Source organism: Pelobates fuscus, chromosome 8 (assembly GCF_036172605.1).
Source record: "Pelobates fuscus isolate aPelFus1 chromosome 8, aPelFus1.pri, whole genome shotgun sequence".
In the NCBI taxonomy this organism is placed as follows: Eukaryota; Metazoa; Chordata; class Amphibia; order Anura; family Pelobatidae; genus Pelobates; species Pelobates fuscus.
Window position 1 is genome coordinate 171793229 of NC_086324.1, and position 19838 is coordinate 171813066.

Consider the following 19838-nt stretch of genomic DNA (forward strand, 5'->3'; position numbering starts at 1 on the left):
CCCACTGCCCTTGTAACTGCCCCCAGCAACCCCCCACTGCCTCCTGTAACTGCCCCCAGCAGCCACCACTGCCCCCAGCAACCCCATTGCCCCCAGCAAACCCCACTGCCTTCTGTAACTGCCCCCAGCAGCCACCACTGCCCCCAGCAACCCCACTGCCTTCTGTAACTGCCCCCAGCAGCCACCACTGCCTCCTGTAACTGCCCCCAGCAACCCCTACTGCCTCCTGCAACTGCCCCAGCAACCCCCACTGCCTCCTGTAACTGCCCCCAGCAACCCCTACTGCCTCCTGCAACTGCCCCAGCAACCCCCACTGCCTCCTGTAACTGCCCCCAGCAGCCACCACTGCCCACTGTAACTGCCCCCAGTAATCCCCACTGCACCCAGCAACCCCCACTGCCTCATGTAACTGCCCCAGCAACAGCCACTGCCTCCTCTGCCCCAGCAACCCCCATTGTATCATGCAACCCCCACTACCCTCTATAACTGCCCCCTAGCAACACCACTGTACCTAGCAACCCCCACTGCCTCATGTAACTGCCCCAGCAACCCCCACTGTATCATGTAACCCCCACTGCCCTCTATAACTGCCCCTAGCAACACCACTGTACCTAGCAACCCCCACTGCCTCATGTAACTGCCCCAGCAACCCCCACTGTATCATGTAACCCCCACTGCCCTCTATAACTGCCCCCTAGCAACACCACTGTACCTAGCAACCCCCACTGCCTCATGTAACTGCCCCAGCAACCCCCACTGTATCATGTAACCCCCACTGCCCTCTATAACTGCCCCCTAGCAACACCACTGTACCTAGCAACCCCCACTGCCTCATGTAACTGCCCCAGCAACCCCCACTGTATCATGTAACCCCCACTGCCCTCTATAACTGCCCCCTAGCAACACCACTGTACCTAGCAACCCCCACTGCCTCATGTAACTGCCCCAGCAACCCCCACTGTATCATGTAACCCCCACTGCCCTCTATAACTGCCCCCTAGCAACACCACTGTACCTAGCAACCCCCACTGCCTCATGTAACTGCCCCAGCAACCCCCACTGTATCATGCAACCCCCACTGCCCTCTATAACTGCCCCCTAGCAACACCACTGTACCTAGCAACCCCCACTGCCTCATGTAACTGCCCCAGCAACCCCCACTGTATCATGTAACCCCCACTGCCCCCTAGCAACCCCACCGTAACTAGCAACCCCACTGCTTCCTGTAACTGCCCCAGCAACCCCCACTGTATTATGTAACCCCTTACTTACCTCTATAACTGCCCCCTAGCAACACCACTGTACCTAGCAACCCCCACTGCCTCCTGTAACTGCCCCAGCAACTTCCACTGTATTATGTAACTCCCACTGCCCTCTTTAACAAATCTGTTGCCCCCTCTAACCAACCCACTGCTCCCTGTACCCATACTCCCACACACACACTGCCCCCTTAGGGTAAACGCTATAAACACAATACTAGCTCTTCATTTAATGATTATATATTGGATGATAATAGTAGATTAATATCACAATTTATATATCTCTCACATTTTTAGAGGCGCAGATCACATTAAGCAGTTTACGTTTTTTTACACAGAATGATTTCTAAACACATTTATTGTAGTTTACAGACACATTACTGAGAGTTTTATTACTGTGGAGCTCTGTTATACACTCAGACACATTACTGGTAGTAATTTTGCTGTGGAGCTCTGTTATACACTCAGACACATTACTGGGAGTATTATTGCTGTGGAGCTCTGTTATACACTCAACACATTACTGGGAGTATTATTGCTGTGGAGCTCTGTTATACAGACACATTACTGGGAGTATTATTGCTGTGGAGCTTTGTTATACACTCAGACACATTACTGGGAGTATTGTTACTGTGGAGCTCTGTTATACACTCAGACACATTACTGGGAGTATTATTGCTGTGGAGCTCTGTTACACACTCAGACACATTACTGGGAGTATTATTGATGTGGAGCTCTGTTACACACTCAGACACATTACTGGGAGTATTGTTACTGTGGAGCTCTGTTATACACTCAGATACATTAGTGGAAGTATTATTGCTGTGGAGCTCTGTTATACACTCAGACACATTGCTGGGAGTATTAATGCTGTGGAGCTCTGTTACACACTCAGACACATTACTGGGAGTATTATTACTGTGGAGCTCTGTTATACACTCAGACACATTGCTAAGAGTATTATTGCTGTGGAGCTCTGTTATACACTCAGACACATTACTGGGAGTATTATTGCTGTTGAGCTTTGTTATACACTCAGACACATTACTGGGAGTATTATTGCTGTGGAGCTCTGTTACACACTCAGACACATTACTGGGAGTATTATTGATGTGGAACTGTTACACACTCAGACACATTACTGGGAGTATTGTTACTGTGGAGCTCTGTTATACACTCAGATACATTACTGGAAGTATTATTGCTGTGGAGCTCTGTTATACACTCAGACACATTGCTGGGAGTATTATTGCTGTGGAGCTCTGTTACACACTCAGACACATTACTGGGAGTATTATTACTGTGGAGCTCTATTATACACTCAGACACATTGCTAAGAGTATTATTGCTGTGGAGCTCTGTTATACACTCCGACACATTACTGGGAGTATTATTGCTGTGGAGCTCTGTGATACACTCAGACACATTACTGGGTGTATTATTGCTGTGGGGCTCTGTTATACACTCAGACACATTACTGGGAGTATTATTGCTGTGGAGCTCTGTTATACACTCAGACACATTACTGGGAGTATTATTGCTGTGGAGCTCTGTTATACACTCAGACACATTACTGGGAGTATTATTGCTGTGGAGCTCTGTTATACACTTAGACACACCAAAAATATGGAGCTCCTAGAAAAAAGGGACAGATAGAGATTTGGCTCCAAAATAGGGACTATCTCTCCTACATAGGGACACTTGGTAGGTATGATAATATAATACCGTAGTAGTGACTAAACTCTGTTGAGTAACCCTGATTGTCCAGAGTGTGAGCAGACAGTATGGGATTTTCAGTGAGGGGCAGACAATAGGCAGCACCCATGGCTATTGTCTGTAAGCATATTGAATTACGGTAAGTAACTCTATCCATAAGGCAAGCAATGAGACTGAAGACGCATGAGGAGCCAACAATACAGCAGACGTCTCGAGGCAAACAAGATGGTGGTAGACTAGTGTAATGTAAATGGAGGCACAAAACAGGAGACGTTTACCCCGAATGTAGGGACACTGGACGCCCTGAAGTACGTTAACTTGCTGAAATAGTTTATGTGTGAAAAGTGTGTCCTTGTGTATTCATTTTACAAAAAGTGCAGATTTCAATAGATATTGAAACTCTTAAAGATTAACCTTGTTACACCCCATGGGTGTTACTCAGACAACCGGTCCTGTTACTTCCTGGTTTGTTTAGCTCAGTGGAGATAAACTCAAGAGGCAGGAATTGCCCAGAGCACCTGCCTTGCAAAGACTTCTCATTGAGCTGCATTGTGAAGTCTGTGATTGGACAGCCACAGAAAGTCTGGGCAGGGTTAGAAGGGGAGGGCTTGCAAAGGCTTCTCATTGAGCTGCATTGTGAAGTCTGTGATTGGACAGCCACAGAAAGTCTGGGCGGGGTTAGAGGGGGAGGGATTGCAAAGGCTTCTCATTGAGCTGCATTGTTAAGTCTGTGATTGGACAGCCACAGAAAGTCTGGGCGGGGCTAGAAGGGGAGGGATTGCAAAGGCTTCTGACAAGATCTGCAGCTTTCACTAGCTGTTTTAACATATATTCCCAATTAAAGAATGTACATAATTATCCCCTTAAGGATGTCATCGTGATCACGCGGGGCAAAGTAAGTATGCGGACCCAAGGGGGAGGGGGCTGCAAACGGATACGGCATACTATGCACACATTGTGCAGCATGGCATAGTACACAGTTACAGCGTTAAGGGGTTAAATGCATGCATGTTTTCTTTGTAGTTTGCTTAGTAGAGTGAGCCTCTAAATAAATGAGAATGTATTGGAGTTTCTTGGAATGAATGCATTATACTTCATATAGACGGGTCCCTATATGCTGCTCTAACCCACTCCTAACTAAACACTAGGAAAACGATCCGTGAATATACCCAAGCAGGAATGCTGGGTGAATTGTTAAGGAATAATTGAGTAAACACACTAAACTGCAGGAGATTTAAATCCAAGTTACAAAATCTAGCTGATTTGGAGAATTGATCGAATTCTGCCATGGTCAGAGTGTGGCTATTTTAACTTAACCCCTTAAGGACACATGACATGTGTGACATGTCATGATTCCCTTTTATTTCCGAAGTTTGGTCCTTAAGGGGTTAAATATTTCTGTTTCCCATTCAGTTCTATGTTTAATTAATAACCCGTATGTATTTGGATTCCTTCCGGGAGAAACCAGTGAAAGTGGAGCAGTTACCATAGAAACCAATGGAATGTTCCACTGGACTGATTGCATAATTTTTAGAACTTTGCCCCAAATCAGCCGGGCCGTTCTGTGACAGCAAGGATGATATGATTCTGTTTTACTAATAGCTCAAAAGGCACAAAGCAAATTCACACCTTCTTTTATTTAAAAAAAAAAAAACCTTAACTAAAACCCATTTTTTTCTTTAAACGTGTAAAATTTAGATGTAAATTGAATTAATCAAATCCCCAAACCCATCAGAATGTGATATCATTAAGAAGGTGAAATGTGTGGGGCGGGGCCTGACTGTGATGGCGGCTGGACGCTTTTTCAGAGAGCTCCGGGCAAATCAGCGAAATTAAGCCACTTACCCGTATTCCCGGAGCTCTCTCTGAGATAACCTGCGAAGCCTGGACGTCAGGTGAAACTTGGAAGCCTTGAATGGCCAACAGCAGCCGTCCAGACTAAGACCTCAACAGGCTGGAGTGAGGCCTAGCGAGCACTGTGGAGGGGAGAGGCGGACGCTCTCCCAGCCAAGGCTCAGGCAGACCTTCAAGTCTCGATGGTGCCCTGCTACCCCCCCCTTTGGACCGGCGGGGGAGATCCCGGTCCCCACCCTGGAGGCTCACCCATTTTACCAGGGCTGTGCAAACCTGACTTGGACGGCAATGATACCCCACATGGTGGACCTAACATGGCGGATGCAGCGGACCACATGCCTAGCTGTGATGTGATGTCCAGAACGCTGTCCTTCCTGGACAAACTTCTTACCGACTTTTGGGGGACGCTGTCACTCTGTCAACCGGTACCCGACCTACAAACCAAGCGGGATCACCCACCTAAACCTGCTCCCCGGCAGCCTCACTCTTGGCGTGGCACAAAGACAGTGCGAAAATGGCGGAGAAAACCGGGTCGGCGGAGCATGGAAGGCGGGAAGCGCAGGCCTGCATCGGCAAGACGTGCATACAGAGCCGAAAGCTGGAATATCAAGCAGGATAAAGCAGGGAGAGGAGAGCAGGGGACATCGAAGAAGAAACCATATACCATGGACACTGCTTTGATTTTGGCTGGGCCACTACGCCTCCTAACCCATCCCATTGCCTGGTATTGTACCTTGCCCATGACGGGCATAGGCTGAGTGCACAGAGGTTCATCTAACTCACACTCACACCACACACAGCCAGGAAAAATCATCCCTTCCTCAACTAATTGAACGCTAAGACTCACAATTCTGCTGATTTACGTGTAATCTATCTGCTGACTGGGCCAGTTGCCCCAAATGTTTTCACACTAGCACCTGCTACTATACTTACTCAGGGTGGCATACCTCACATGTATACTACTCTTGTAATATACCTCACAGTATTTACCTGTGCATACTCTGCTTCAATCTCTAATGCTAAATGTATGCTACTAAGCTCTGTCTAACCTCATACTTTACATTTCCTGTTAAGCTGAATACAAGAAATCCCTTGACAAGCAACATTAATCTGTAAAAATGTGCAGTAACCTCTAATGCCTAACTCACTTATGTACTACCATGTTATCAAAAATGCTTACCCTTGCTGTTGTGGCATTGTAAGTCCCTAACGTGTATTTCTTCTTGACTATCTTAAAAAATGTGCAACTATATCCTGTGCCACAAATGTAAAATCTTGTTTAATTCGGTACATGCTACTGCTGTTGTGGCAAAGCATGAAAGTTTGTAATATTAACTCTTGCACGAAAAAATAAAGAATTAAAAAAAAAAAAAAAAGAAGGTGAAATGTGTAATCAATGAGTGACATAGAAAGTCACCCCAGTCAATCCAGTGTAAATAAAATAAAGGATAACTAATTAGCCAGCTAGTCACTCTCAGCAAACAACGCTCCGTAATACCCAGAATGGCAGCGGCCTCTGCATGGGGCGATAAACACGCCCTGATCCGTTTGCAGACAGAATAATTAGAACAAAGGTTTGTGGAATTGCAGACACCTGTCATAATAAATGAGATCCAGCCACTCTCTAAAACGCACCTTGAAAACCGACACGATTATTCACTTAAGTAAGAATTCAAAATGAATTCATGGTGAATTTGAAGTTTCAGGCCAAGGTAGCCGAACTGGAAGGAGAGCCTTAAATTTGAAATTTACTTTGAATCCTGACTTTAGTGATTACCCCTGTATGATCGGAACTTTGGAGCTAAGCTTCTTGGCTTTTTTTTTACCCAAGTCACAGATTAATCTGTAGTGTACCTCCTTGGATACTAGAACCAGCATTTCAGTCTCAATTCGGGGGCCCTGATCCACTTCTTTTCTTTTTACCCTGGTGAATCCCTTCTGTGACGTCAGGTAAAAGTTCCCAAAATGCTAAGTGCTTGCTTTGGACAAGGCAGTTGCAGAACAATTCTGCCCATTGAGAATAGTTCCATATCGCTCTGCACATGCGCAGCACTGGTTGGCTGAGCAGAATTTGGTTCATGTGCTCTGACACCCCCTTTTTGAATGTGTCTTGCTCCGAATGACACAAGTAGAAACCCATTGTCTAGCTTCAAGCTCACAGGATATTTATACCACCCAGTGTTGGACCCGTAACAGTAATCTTTCAAAGTATCAACCTTTCACTCTATGAATTATCTCTATCAGCCTTTCATTAAAGAAACCCTGGATTCTTCTCTGGTTAAGGAAATGGAGGGATCCAAATAGACACCAATGCTGAGAACTTGAGCCAAAATATCTCGGCTCTTCAACATGTGAGTGAGAATTATGTATACTAACCTCCCAGCTTGTACGGAGGGTAATTAGTGCAATTCTCTTATTCCTATACAAGTAGACATGGGTCCAAGAGAAGATAGACAATCCATAAAGCAGTGGGGAGAGCTGACACCATTCATGGACTGCTACTCCATCAGAGATCAGATCTGCTCCATTAATGGGAAGTGTGGATCGGATTGGTAATATAATAACAATAATTCCTACTTTAATGGTCTTCTACACTATTGTTGGTTTTCTTTTCTTCTATATTTGTCTCGCGAGGAGTTTGTTCATTTTGAAAGGAGGAGCAATGATCAGGAATCTGCACAAGCTTACTCCATGTAATAGAACTTTGACATTTTGTATATAAATACATACATTATTGTAATTTTTTTTGCACAAAGTTTGCTAGACGTGTATGCATTTTATAACGTATTATCATATTATCATTTAAAGTATCAGCTATTCAAAGTAAAATTTACAAAATCGTTCATTATTTTCTGGAACTGAAATGCAGATCAGTAAGTTGTATAAACAGTTTTATAAATGATGGTCTGGGTTTATTGAATCTATAAAAAGACTAATCCTCTGGGGGACGTGTTTGTGAATTAGTTATAGGGCACGGAGTCCCCCGTCACTGTCCCTCTATTCCATAACAAACTGCTTTCAAGCAGTTTAACTCTAAACAGGGGGGGCCTGGCGCCCCACAGCTCCGCCCTTACTGGAGGTGGGGCTAATGCAGAGATTATAGACTTCCTTCTAGCCATACCAATTAATTCCAGCTATGGGCACTGTGATAGGCTGAGAGCGGTCACTTGACACTTTTTTAGCCAATCAGAGATGTCCATTGCCGCTCAGGCTAACACTTCCTTATTAGCCCAAGCAGCACATAGGGGTTTACCATTAAACATTGAAAATGCTTTAACACTAAAAGGAAGGACGGTGCCGGGGACTACAGATACATAACCATTTTGATGAAATTAAGCAGTTACAGTGACTACAGTGTCCCTTTAAGTATTATAATCAGAGCTGTAACTGTCTGGGTGCCTCAAGCTAAGGGTGCCCAAAAGATAGATCCCCAGGCGTTGTGGAGCTACAGCTCTCATGATGCTTTGCATGTCTTTAGAACGAAATAGAATCATGGAGGCTGTAGTTTTACAACATCAAGGTATCTACCATCAGACACCACTGCTCTAGATGGTCTCTCATTACAACAGACTAGTCATGATTAATTAAATATCTGAGCGTTATGAATAACAACACAAAATACACTCAAACACGAGCTTGGATTACAAACGGGGGCATTGGGTCACTAACGAGGGCATTGTATTACTAACAGGATTCCCAGGTCAATGTCCACAGAAGGCATGGAGTCCACCATTCCCAACCTAATATTCCCAGTGTGTGGGACGGAGGGTAACAGAGGGTGGGAGGACGGGAGGATGCTGACAGTCCTGGGAGTATTAGTTTAGTCGAGAATCTACGTCTTTAGTTGTCTTTGGTTTGGTCCTTCTATGGTTTTGGGTTCCATGTTCCACCACCCAGGCCGCACATATAGCGTCACCATGGCTGGATACAAGGGAGCTCACAGCTCAGGGTCTGATTGACCCCAAATAATCGTACGCCCCCAGCCTGGGGTGTCAGTTATCTGCTCACTGTTACCTGGATTTATTAAGACATCTTACACTAGGATTAATAAAGGGTTGGGTCTGTGACAAATGAAAAATAACTAAAATACGTTGCATGGACCATGTGCCGCCTTTCATCCTCTGTGCAACGTACTATAAAGGGTTAACACGACGGTAAGCAGGCACTGAGCTATTTTAGTGTCTCGGAATCATGTTATTCCCTCATTGTTAATATTAATTGGGACATTTGTAGGTACCTAAGCGTTCTCTGTCTCAGTCTCCCCCTTTTAGTTCTTGATTTCCCCCTTCTTCTGTTCTAACTGTTTATCTCCCTTTTTCTTCCATTTAATCCCTTTGTAGTGGCACTCTTTCCCCATTCCAGGTTTTCATCTAGGAGAAATGGGCCGGTTCTCTCTGCCTCTGGGTAAATGGGCAGATTCTCTGTACCTCTGGGTAAATGGGTAGATTCTCTGTACCTCCGCATAATGGGCAGATTCTCTGTAATTCAGAGTAAATGGGCAGATTCTGAGCACCTCATGGTAAATCGGCAGATTCTCTGTACCTCTGGGTAAATGGGTAGATTCTCTGTACCTCTGGGTAAATGGGCAGATTCTCTGTACCTCTGGGTAAATGGGTAGATTCTCTGTACCTCTGGGTTAATGGGCAGATTCTCTGTACCTCCGCATAATGGGCAGATTCTCTGTAATTCAGAGTAAATGGGCAGATTCTGAGCACCTCATGGTAAATCGGCAGATTCTCTGTACCTCGGGTTAAATTTGCAGATTCTGTGTACCTTGGGGTTAATGGGCAGATTCTCTGTACCTCGGGGTAAATGGGCAGATTCTCTGTAACTCAGGGTAAATGGGCAGCTTCTCTGTACCTCGGGGTAAATGGGCAGATTCTGTGTACCTTGGGGTAAATGGGCAGATTCTGAGCACCTTGTGGTAAATGGGACGATTCTGAGCACTTTGTGGTAAATGGGCAGATTCTCTGTACCTTGGGGTAAATGGGCAGATTCTCTGTAACTCAGGGTAAATGGGCAGCTTCTCTGTACCTCGGGGTAAATGGACAGATTATCTGTACCTTGGGGTAAATGGGCAGATTCTGAGCACCTTGTGGTAAATGGGCAGATTCTCTGTAACTCAGGGTAAATGGGCAGCTTCTCTGTACCTCGGGGTAAATGGACAGATTCTCTGTACCTCGTGGTAAATGGGCAGATTCTCTGTACCTTGGGGTAAATGGGCAGATTCTGAGCACCTTGTGGTAAATGGGCAGATTCTCTGTACCTTGGGGTAAATGGGCAGATTCTGAGCACCTTGTGGTAAATGGGCAGATTCTCTGTACCTCGTGGTAAATGGGCAGATTCTTTGTACCTCGGGGTAAATTGGCAACACATCAAGGTGTCTGGGTGAATAGGCAGATTCTTAGTGAGAATATTCTTCGAGTGTAAGTGAGAATAGAGAAAATGTCAGTAAATAGGTAGATTTCAAAGATAATGAACTGCACACCAATTATATCTATTTGCCCTTTTTAGTGCTATTACCATGTGAAAGCCCTGCTTGAATACAGGTGACTGAATGGCTAATTTTGCATGCTGGGAAATTAGAATTTCTTTACGTAGGTTAATCAGTGCAACATAGTATCAATAAACACACAATGCCCAGTGCTGCCCAACTATTTCACGTGGATAATTAGAGTTAATATATTCAAGTCTGAAGATCCTAATATTGAGATCTATCTTCTGGCACTACATCTCTCTCTCACAGTGAGGAAACAATGTTTTATGGGAATGGGGAAATAAAATGAAACCATCACAGTAAGCAAATAAGAACTCCCAGAGCCTATTTACTAAACAGTGAATCAGCGAGGGCCTTAAACAGCCTATAACTACTCACGGTTTAACGAACAAATTCCCAACATTATCAATTTTTAATCCTCGCAGCCCAATATAGCACAATTTCAATAAAAAATTTATCCAACTGGAAACAGATTGGGAAAGAAAATATTTTATTAATAAATGCATGCATGCTGTACTGGTGTTAGAGAGGAGACCGGTGTGCTGATCCATATAATGATAGGTGCTGGATAAATTGGTCCTGCAAGAAAAGTATACTATAATGGGCATGTCATTAACATATATAGCAAAATATCAGTAACCGGTGCATTCAATCTGGCTTTTAACACTTTAAACAAAATTTCATGATGGACTGCAAGTTCTTGTGACCAGAGGCCAGCAACGGTACGGTGAGAACTGAGTCACAGGTTGTTTTACCCGGGTGGGGTGGGGTGGGGTGGCGATGGCTGTAAGGCCCAGAGTCGCATGTGTCTTGCTTTCTATAAATAATAAGCTTGCTGTGTGCCAAGAGCTGTAATCTCAGATAAAGCCGTTCATTCCACATCTGTCAAATTTCACAGGGACGGCCGCCAGTCACCATCCCGAACACAGGCATGAGGACAAAAAACAGATAAAGATATATACAAAATAAAGGGTCTCAGACTGCCTGGACTATCCAACCTCGACTGAGGTACTATGGTTATGAGGACCAATCTTCACAGGTGTCTTCACTATCTTACTAGATAGTGAAGACACCTGTGAAGATTGGTCAACATAATCACAGTACCTCAGTACTTTGTGATGGATAGTTACTGATGGTTTCAACCATCCCGCAATTGCACTCTACTTAGTCTATTATCCCTATTATATGACATCTTCACTCTTATTTTAGTCTTTAGCATTTAATGACATTGTCCAGAAGGTCAAGTAAACCTCGTCATTGTTATATTTTCTGAGGGCAAGGATGGTAGGCTCCATTAGTAAATGGTATCAAACTACGCAGACCTTTCCGCTATAGTTACCAGGGTCCTCTCTTTTAATGGTCCTTGCCTTGAAGACCTCTCTAGCGTAGGGCAAAGACAGAAAGTTTCATGGGTAGATGGAATATAGTGTCCTCTTTATAAAGGTGTCAAAACTTGAAAGGCAAGAACAAGAAGCTCAGTTTGTATATAGAAGCATTATATGGACTCTCTTTGTAAAGTCATAAAGGACTCGTATATGAAGGCTTCCATACCTGGGGTGACAGCAGCCTCCATAGGTAGCTGGTCTTTTGGACCTTTCCATGCTCTAGAGATAGTCCTACGTTTCAAAACCTCTCCGAAGACTGAAAATTATGCTGGCCTACAAGGTTGAAGAACCTCCGCTCATCATGAACTCCTCCCAGAATCCTTCACTCTAAGTGAGCTTTGATGGCCCGTTACACTGAATTTATATAATATTTCTAAGTAGGTTTTTTTTTCTTACATTTCCATATTCCGTTATCAGTAATTTAGGTTTCTTGTTCACGGTCTCATTTTTGGCAGTTGAGCTGATGTTGGTTAATTTGTCAGTGATATTAAGAACAAGCAGATAAGAATGGGGTTTCATAGTGGTTCGCGAGGCAGGAGTTGCCCCTGACCCCATGTGATACTAAATAATGGGCCTGCACCTGTGCTGTTGGTGTTAGGAGTGTTTGATAAGTAGGTGGACAACTGTCCCTAAGCCAAATATCCATAGTATTTATAGACCCTTAAATTGCAGGCCAGTCTCAGAGACCCAAACCTCACACAGGTAGGTGCTAGTAATCTTCACACAGGTAGGTGCTAGTAATCCTCACACAGGTAGGTGCTAGTAATCTTCACACAGGTAGGTGCTAGTAATCCTCACACAGGTAGGTGCTAGTAATCTTCGGACAGGTAGGGGCTAGTAATCTTCACACAGGTAGGTGCTAATAATCTTCACACAGGAAGGTGCTAGTAATCTTCAGACAGGTAGGTGCTAGTAATCCTCACACAGGTAGGTGCTAGTAATCTTCACACAGGTAAGTGCTAGTAATCCTCACACAGGTAGGTGCTAGTAATCCTCACACAGGTAGGGGCTAGTAATCTTCACACAGGCAGGTGCTAGTAATCTTCACACAGGTAGGTGCTAGTAATCCTCACACAGGTAGGGGCTAGTAATCTTCACACAGGTAGGGGCTAGTAATCTTCACACAGGTAGGGGCTAGTAATCTTCACACAGGTAGGTGCTAGTAATCCTCACACAGGTAGGTGCTAGTAATCCTCACACAGGTAGGTGCTAGTAATCTTCACACAGGTAGGTGCTAGTAATCTTCACGCATGTAGGTGCTAGTAATCCTCACACAGGTAGGGGCTAGTAATCTTCACACAGGTAGGTGCTAGTAATCCTCACACAGGTAGGGGCTAGTAATCGTCACACAGGTAGGTGCTAGTAATCCTCACACAGGTAGGTGCTAGTAATCCTCACACAGGTAGGTGCTAGTAATCGTCACACAGGTAGGTGCTAGTAATCCTCACACAGGTAGGTGTTATAAATCCTCAGACAGGTAGGTGCTCGCAATCCTCAGATAGGTAGGTGTTTGCAATTCTCAAGCAGGTAGGTGTTAGTAATCCTCAGACAGTAGGTATAGTATAGTATATGATAGATAACAGAAACCAAAAACTAGTGGGGCAAAATTAACACCAACACCAGTGAATAATATAATAAAATGGTAAAAGAGAAAAGCTACCATAGCCTAACACAGTTAAATTGCATTTTACTATTTTATTATATTGTTTACTGTGTGTTGGTGCTAATTTTGCCCCCTCCTCCCCTCCCTTATTTTTTGGTTTCTGTTATATACAATTGTGTTTCGTCTTTCGATCGGTTTTAGACACTAGTGGAGTGGCATTTGTTACACTACATACTAGCGCCAATCCACCTTTTTTCCATTGTTTTTAGGTGTATTGTGTATTTATCAGTATATTATGTACACTGTCAGTATGTGATGTATTACTTTGTGATGTACACTGTCAGTATATGATGTATTACTTTGTGATGTACACTGTCAGTATATGATGTATTACTTTGTGATGTACACTGTCAGTATACGATGTATTACTTTGTGATGTACACTGTCAGCATATGATGGACATGTCGGTAGATTGCATTGTTACATGGGTTATTCGTAGGATTCAGTAATATTTCTATGCTTTAAAAAAAAAAAAAAAAATCAGTTTGATTAATTTTCTAAATAACCCACATCATTAGACACGTATTATAGCTGCAACAAATCATTTATTTCCCACCTTGGCCATTAAAATCCTTTTATTATTTTCTGGGGTTCTATGCTCAACTCTCTCACGGAAAAATGGAAATGATTTTAAAAAGATTTTTTATACAAAAGTTGTTATAAAATGAAAACATCTACGTGTGTGTCCTCCATAACTATTTAATCCGTTTAAATGTAAGGAATGATAATTTTCAAATTTTTTGTGATAAAACTTACAAATACACAAATTGTGTCGGTGGCCTTCTTATTTTAGATTTTTTTTAAATCAATTTTAATATTTAACTAAAACCACACGTTCCCTCTTCCCTCTTTTATTTTCCAAAAATATTAGTGTGACGAGGTTGAGGATAGATAGTGTGACAGGGCTGAAAACTGACATTAACTGCACATCCCTTCAAGACTCAACCAAAACATTATATTCCATTTAGGGCAACCACGTAATAAAGTGTGGGCGCCATTTCTGACATAGGAATACTGTCACTGTTTTAGTGGACACATTACATCAAATATTCTATTTATAACAAAAATATGACCTGCCATGATTTCTGTAAGTATATATTTACTGAAAGCATAACCATTTCGTATTTTGAATTTAAATTTTCGAGAAATTAAGTTACTTACTCAATCCTGTCACAAGTTTATAACTTCAAAAAGCAACGACAAACTGGGTGGGGTTGCGTGGTGTTGGAGTTCTGTTTTTTTTTTTGCTCAAAATGGTCTCTGTTCCTCATGTGATGTAGGAGAGTAGAACACGTGGCAGCAATGAAATAAATATGTTTTGTATGTTTATGGATTGAAATACAATTTTGAAAAGTGATAATTTTCCATTCAACTTTATGTAATTGGGATATTACGCTTGACAAAAACTTTGGTGACCTTAATTCACAAATATTCCTTTCTTCTATTTTCTTCTTTTTAATGTTCTGTAAGAGTCGATTAACGCTTGAATTCCCACACGGTTTAGAAGAAGCTCAAATAGCTCCCATTATGTACAATCACACTGTTGCCCTATCCAAATGATGAGTCTTTAAAAAGTTCTACTGTTTACTAAACTTATCCTAAATGTATCTATTACTACTCGACACTTTCATTATGGTTGTGATCGTGTAATGTTTGATTACCTGACGCTCAGTAAACATTGAATTTAAATTATTGATATATATATTTATCTGTATATATGTGTCCGTTATGGACGTACCAAAGTATTGTAAACAGCTTTAATAATATCATTCTGGTCAGAGACCACTTTAAAACCCTGGGGGCTGCATGTTACTGAATCCCAGGAATGACACACATGGTGTTTTTCTGCTGTCTGGTTGTGTTATGAGTTTAATGTTATGCTCTGGTGTGATGGAATAATGCTCTGCAGGGTACAATGGAGTAATGCTCTGCATGTCTCTGCAGAATGTGGCTCTGGATCCTGTCGAGTGTGATCTGCGTCATTGCAGGTGAGAAAATCTCCTTCTCATACTTACTATTACTTAACCTGATTCCTGCTCTCTATGTGACAATGTGACAACTTTAACACACCGACTTTTAGGTGACATTCTCTTAGTTCGATTAGCCTTTGTATTTGTGTATGCAAGAGGTTAAACCGTCAGTGTGCGAGGATAGACCAGCAGTGTGCGAGGATAGGCCAACAGTGTGCGAGGATAGACCATCAGTGTGCGAGGATAGACCATCAGTATGCGAGGATAGGCCAGCAGTGTGTGAAGATAGATTAACAGTGTGCAAGGATATACTAACAGTGTGCAAGGATATACTAACAGTGTGCGAGGATAGGCCAGCAGTGTGTGAAGATAGATTAACAGTGTGCAAGGATATACTAACAGTGTGCAAGGATATACTAACAGTGTGCGAGGATAGACCAGCAGTGTGCGAGGATAGACCAGCAGTGTGCGAGGATAGACTAACAGTGTGCGAGGATAGACTAACAGTGTGCAAGGATATACTAACAGTGTGCAAGGATATACTAACAGTGTGCGAGGATAGACCAGCAGTGTGCGAGGATAGACTAACAGTGTGCGAGGATAGATTAACAGTGTGCAAGGATATACTAACAGTGTGCAAGGATATACTAACAGTGTGCGAGGATAGACCAGCAGTGTGCGAGGATAGACCAGCAGTGTGCGAGGATAGACCAGCAGTGTGCGAGGATAAACCATCAGTGTGCGAGGATAAGTCAGCAGTGTGTGAAGATAGATTAACAGTGTGCAAGGATATACTAACAGTGTGCGAGGATAAACCATCAGTGTGCGAGGATAAGCCAGCAGTGTGCGAGGATAGACCAGCAGTGTGCGAGGATAGACCAGCAGTATCCGAGGTTATACTAAAAGTGTGCAAGGATAAACCAGCAGTGTGCAAGGATAAGCCAGCAGTGTGCAAGGATGTACTAAAAGTGTACAAGGATAGACCAGCAGTGTGCAAGGATATACTAACAGAGTGCAAGGATAAACCATCCATGTGCGAGGATAGGCCAGCAGTGTGTGAAGATAGATTAACAGTGTGCAAGGATATACTAACAGTGTGCAAGGATATACTAACAGTGTGCGAGGATAGGCCAGCAGTGTGCGAGGATAGACTAACGGTCTGCGAGGATAAGCCAGCAGTGTGTGAGGATAGACTAAAAATGTGTGAGGATAGGATAACAGTGTGCGAGGGTAGACTAACAGTGTATTAGAGAATAGAATAACAATGTGTGAGGATAGACTAATAGTGTGCGAGGATAGACCAGCAGTGTGCAAAGATAGACCAGCAGTGTGCAAAGATAGACCGTCAGTGTGCGAGAATAGGCCAGCAGTGTGCAAAGATAAACCAGCAGTGTGCAAAGATAGACCGTCAGTGTGCGAGGATAGGCCAGCAGTGTGTGAGGATAGACTAACAGTGTGCGAGGATAGACTGGCAGTGTCTGAGGATATACTAACAGTGTGCGAGGATACACCATCAGTGTGCGAGGATAGGCCAGCAGTGTGCGAGGATAGACCAGCAGTGTGCGAGGATAGACTAGCAGTGTGCGAGGATAGACCAGCAGTGTGCGAGGATATACTAACAGTGTGCGAGGATATACTAACAGTATGCGAGGATAGGCCAGCAGTGTGCGAGGATAGACTAACGGTCTGCGAGGATAAGCCAGCAGTGTGTGAGGATAGACAAACAGTATGTGAGGATAGACTAAAAATGTGCGAGGATAGGATAACAGTGTGCGAGGGTAGACTAACAGTGTATTAGAGAATAGAATAACAATGTGTGAGGATAGACTAATAGTGTGCGAGGATAGACCAGCAGTGTGCAAAGATAGACCAGCAGTGTGCAAAGATAGACCGTCAGTGTGCGAGGATAGGCCAGCAGTGTGCGAGGATAGACTAACCGTGTGTGAGGATAGACTAACAGTGTGCGAGGATAGACTGGCAGTGTGTGAGGATAGACTAAAAGTGTGGGAGGATAGACTAAAAGTGTGCGAGGATAGACTAACAGTGTGCGAGGATAGACTGGCAGTGTGTGAGGATAGACTAACAGTGTGCGAGGATAGACTAACAGTGTGCGAGGATAGACTAACAGTGTGCGAGGATAGACTAACAGTGTGCGAGGATAGACTAACAGTGTGCGAGGATAGACTAGCAGTGTGCGAGGATAGACTAGCAGTGTGCGAGGATAGACCGGCAGTGTGCGAGGATAGACCAGCAGTGTACAAGGATAAACTAACAGTGTGCGAGGATAGACTATCAGTGTGTGAGCATAGACTGGCAGTGTGCGAGGACAGAAAAACAGTGAGCAGTACCCAATGGTTTCTATGTTGCACATTCTCTCACACTGCATCCTATATTTATGTTTAGCATTTTGTTTATTACTCCCTAGCGCAGCCACGTAGCGCCTCCTACTCCGGTGAATATGGTGGTGGAGGGGGAAAACGCTTCTCACACTCTGGGAACCAGCTGGATGGACCAATCACTGCCTTACGAATCCGGGTGAATCGCTACTATATTACGGGGTGAGGAATGATTATAGGCCAGTCTGGTGTCTGATTATTGTCCTCATAATATTCACCTGTCTGCTGTATAATGTCTGTATTATTAATCAGGCTATTTTAATATTATCTGATTATTTACCAGTCTTCTATCTGTCATTGATCATTGTTCAAAAAGTATCTGATCTTTGGAAAATTTGGGGTTTAGGTTTCAATGTTCCAATATATCATATGAAGTCCACTAGTGGGATCTCCAGAGGATCTAACAGAAGTATTAACTAATGACTGGTTTAGATACGGTTACATTTCTAGATGCAGTGTGATTGGACAATGACTGTTGCACCAATGACACCTGTGTATGAGCAACTACGAAATATCTGGAGAAGGATCCTACTGATCTGCCTCAATGACCTCATGAATGACTTTTAAAACTGAGGGATGTTTGTATTACTGCTTACGTAGATTCCATTTTGTCATAAAAACTATTTATCTTTATAACGAAAAAATACTTACCTCAATGTTCCGTTAACAACCAAAAGCATTTTCCTACTTTTTGCCCACTCAGGTTACAGGCTCGATATGGGACAACATGGTCTACATATGTTGGAGGTTCCATTGGAGATTTAGAGGAGATTTTCCTGCACCCAGATGAACATGTGATACAGGTTTCAGGGAAATATTCCAAATATCTCAGAGAAATGACATTTATTACCAACAAAGGACGCCAGTTTCCTTTCGGCAAAGATTATGGAACCAGCTTTAACGCGGTGCCCCTCCACCCCAACACCGTACTGCGCTTCTTCAGCGGGAGCTCTGGGTCGGTCATTGATGCCATTGGCTTCCATTGGGATGATCCTTCAAGTAACTGTTCCTACTGCAGAAATTAACGATGAGGATAATCCCACCAAAGCCCTTAGAACATGACAGAGTATCAGTACATTCTGCCTTCTCCTCTCCGGGAGCGTGGATGTTGCTTATTCCGTCTCTCTGTGTCTGTTCCCGTGTCTCTGACCTTCATTTTATTTTATCATTTTATCTCCACTTCAGATTATAGTACTGGCATTCGGCTAATGGAATTAAATAAAAACCCAATCTCCGTCCTCTCATTGAATCTTCATTAAACGTCCATTTTTGAAAGAGTAATTGTTGATATCTTTATTTGCGACCATGTGATTAAAACTCTGCTTTGTGTGGTTTTTTTTATTATAGGTTTATGTTAATATGCTGTTAAACAATCCCTTTCTTCATGTGTTCCACCTTCATTTCTCCTTCTTCTGAAAACATAGAAATACCCGTCCCCGTCCGGTGATCATAAGTAGTTATAGTAAAATTAAGGGGCAAAATTCCTAAACTTCTTCACTGATGATTCCAAAGGGAACCCCCAGTCATTTACATCTCAGGCAGTTATAGGTTCAATATGCTGCAGCATCACCCAGGCCCGTCCTAAAATATTGGAAAATTAGTATTATTAGATTTCTTTCTATATATTTGTGACCTCAGCATTCCAGCATGGGAGTGCGGCTCAATATTTAAAAAGGTGTATATGCATTTGTATAGCCAGGGCAGGTACTTCGATCACAGAGGTGCCTGTAGGACGCTGTCTAGCTTAGTACCCTTGCCAATCCAGCCCTGGACTCCTTAGCTGAGACATGGATAATTTGATCAGTAGTCAGAAAAATCTGGAGAAATCTCCCCCCCCCCCCCCCCCCCCTCCCACACACACACTCTTCCCAGCCCCAGCTATGGGAAATAAAAAATATTGCAAGCAATATATCAAGCTACCAGTAGGTGTCACCATAACCCTCATGCTTCATTTGTCTGATCCAGAATACATGTATGTAGGTTTGTATTAAACAATGAAATAAAACTAACAGGTTATAAATGCCTTTAGTTAATGCTGCAGGGCCCGCTCCTCCCAGTATGTATTTAGCAGTTGTATGGTAGTTCCATTTATATAGCG

The 19838-nt window shown here is 43.3% G+C and overlaps 1 protein-coding gene across 2 annotated transcripts in view; it reads left to right on the forward strand.

The window, feature by feature from the left end:
• Positions 1–19021, forward strand: part of LOC134571021 (zymogen granule membrane protein 16-like) — a 71521-nt gene extending 52500 nt beyond the window's left edge. Inside the window, exons 1-4 of one of the 2 annotated variants that reach the window (XM_063429061.1) lie at positions 7159–7180; positions 15319–15362; positions 17770–17902; positions 18444–19021. In XM_063429061.1, coding sequence (XP_063285131.1) covers positions 15320–15362; positions 17770–17902; positions 18444–18765 — 498 coding nt within the window. In that variant the 5' untranslated portion in view covers positions 7159–7180; position 15319 and the 3' untranslated portion in view covers positions 18766–19021. Of the gene's footprint in view, positions 1–7158; positions 7181–15318; positions 15363–17769; positions 17903–18443 lie in introns of those variants that run through there. The other variant, XM_063429060.1, reaches the window with a different exon arrangement.
• The last annotated feature ends 817 nt before the right edge of the window (positions 19022–19838 follow it).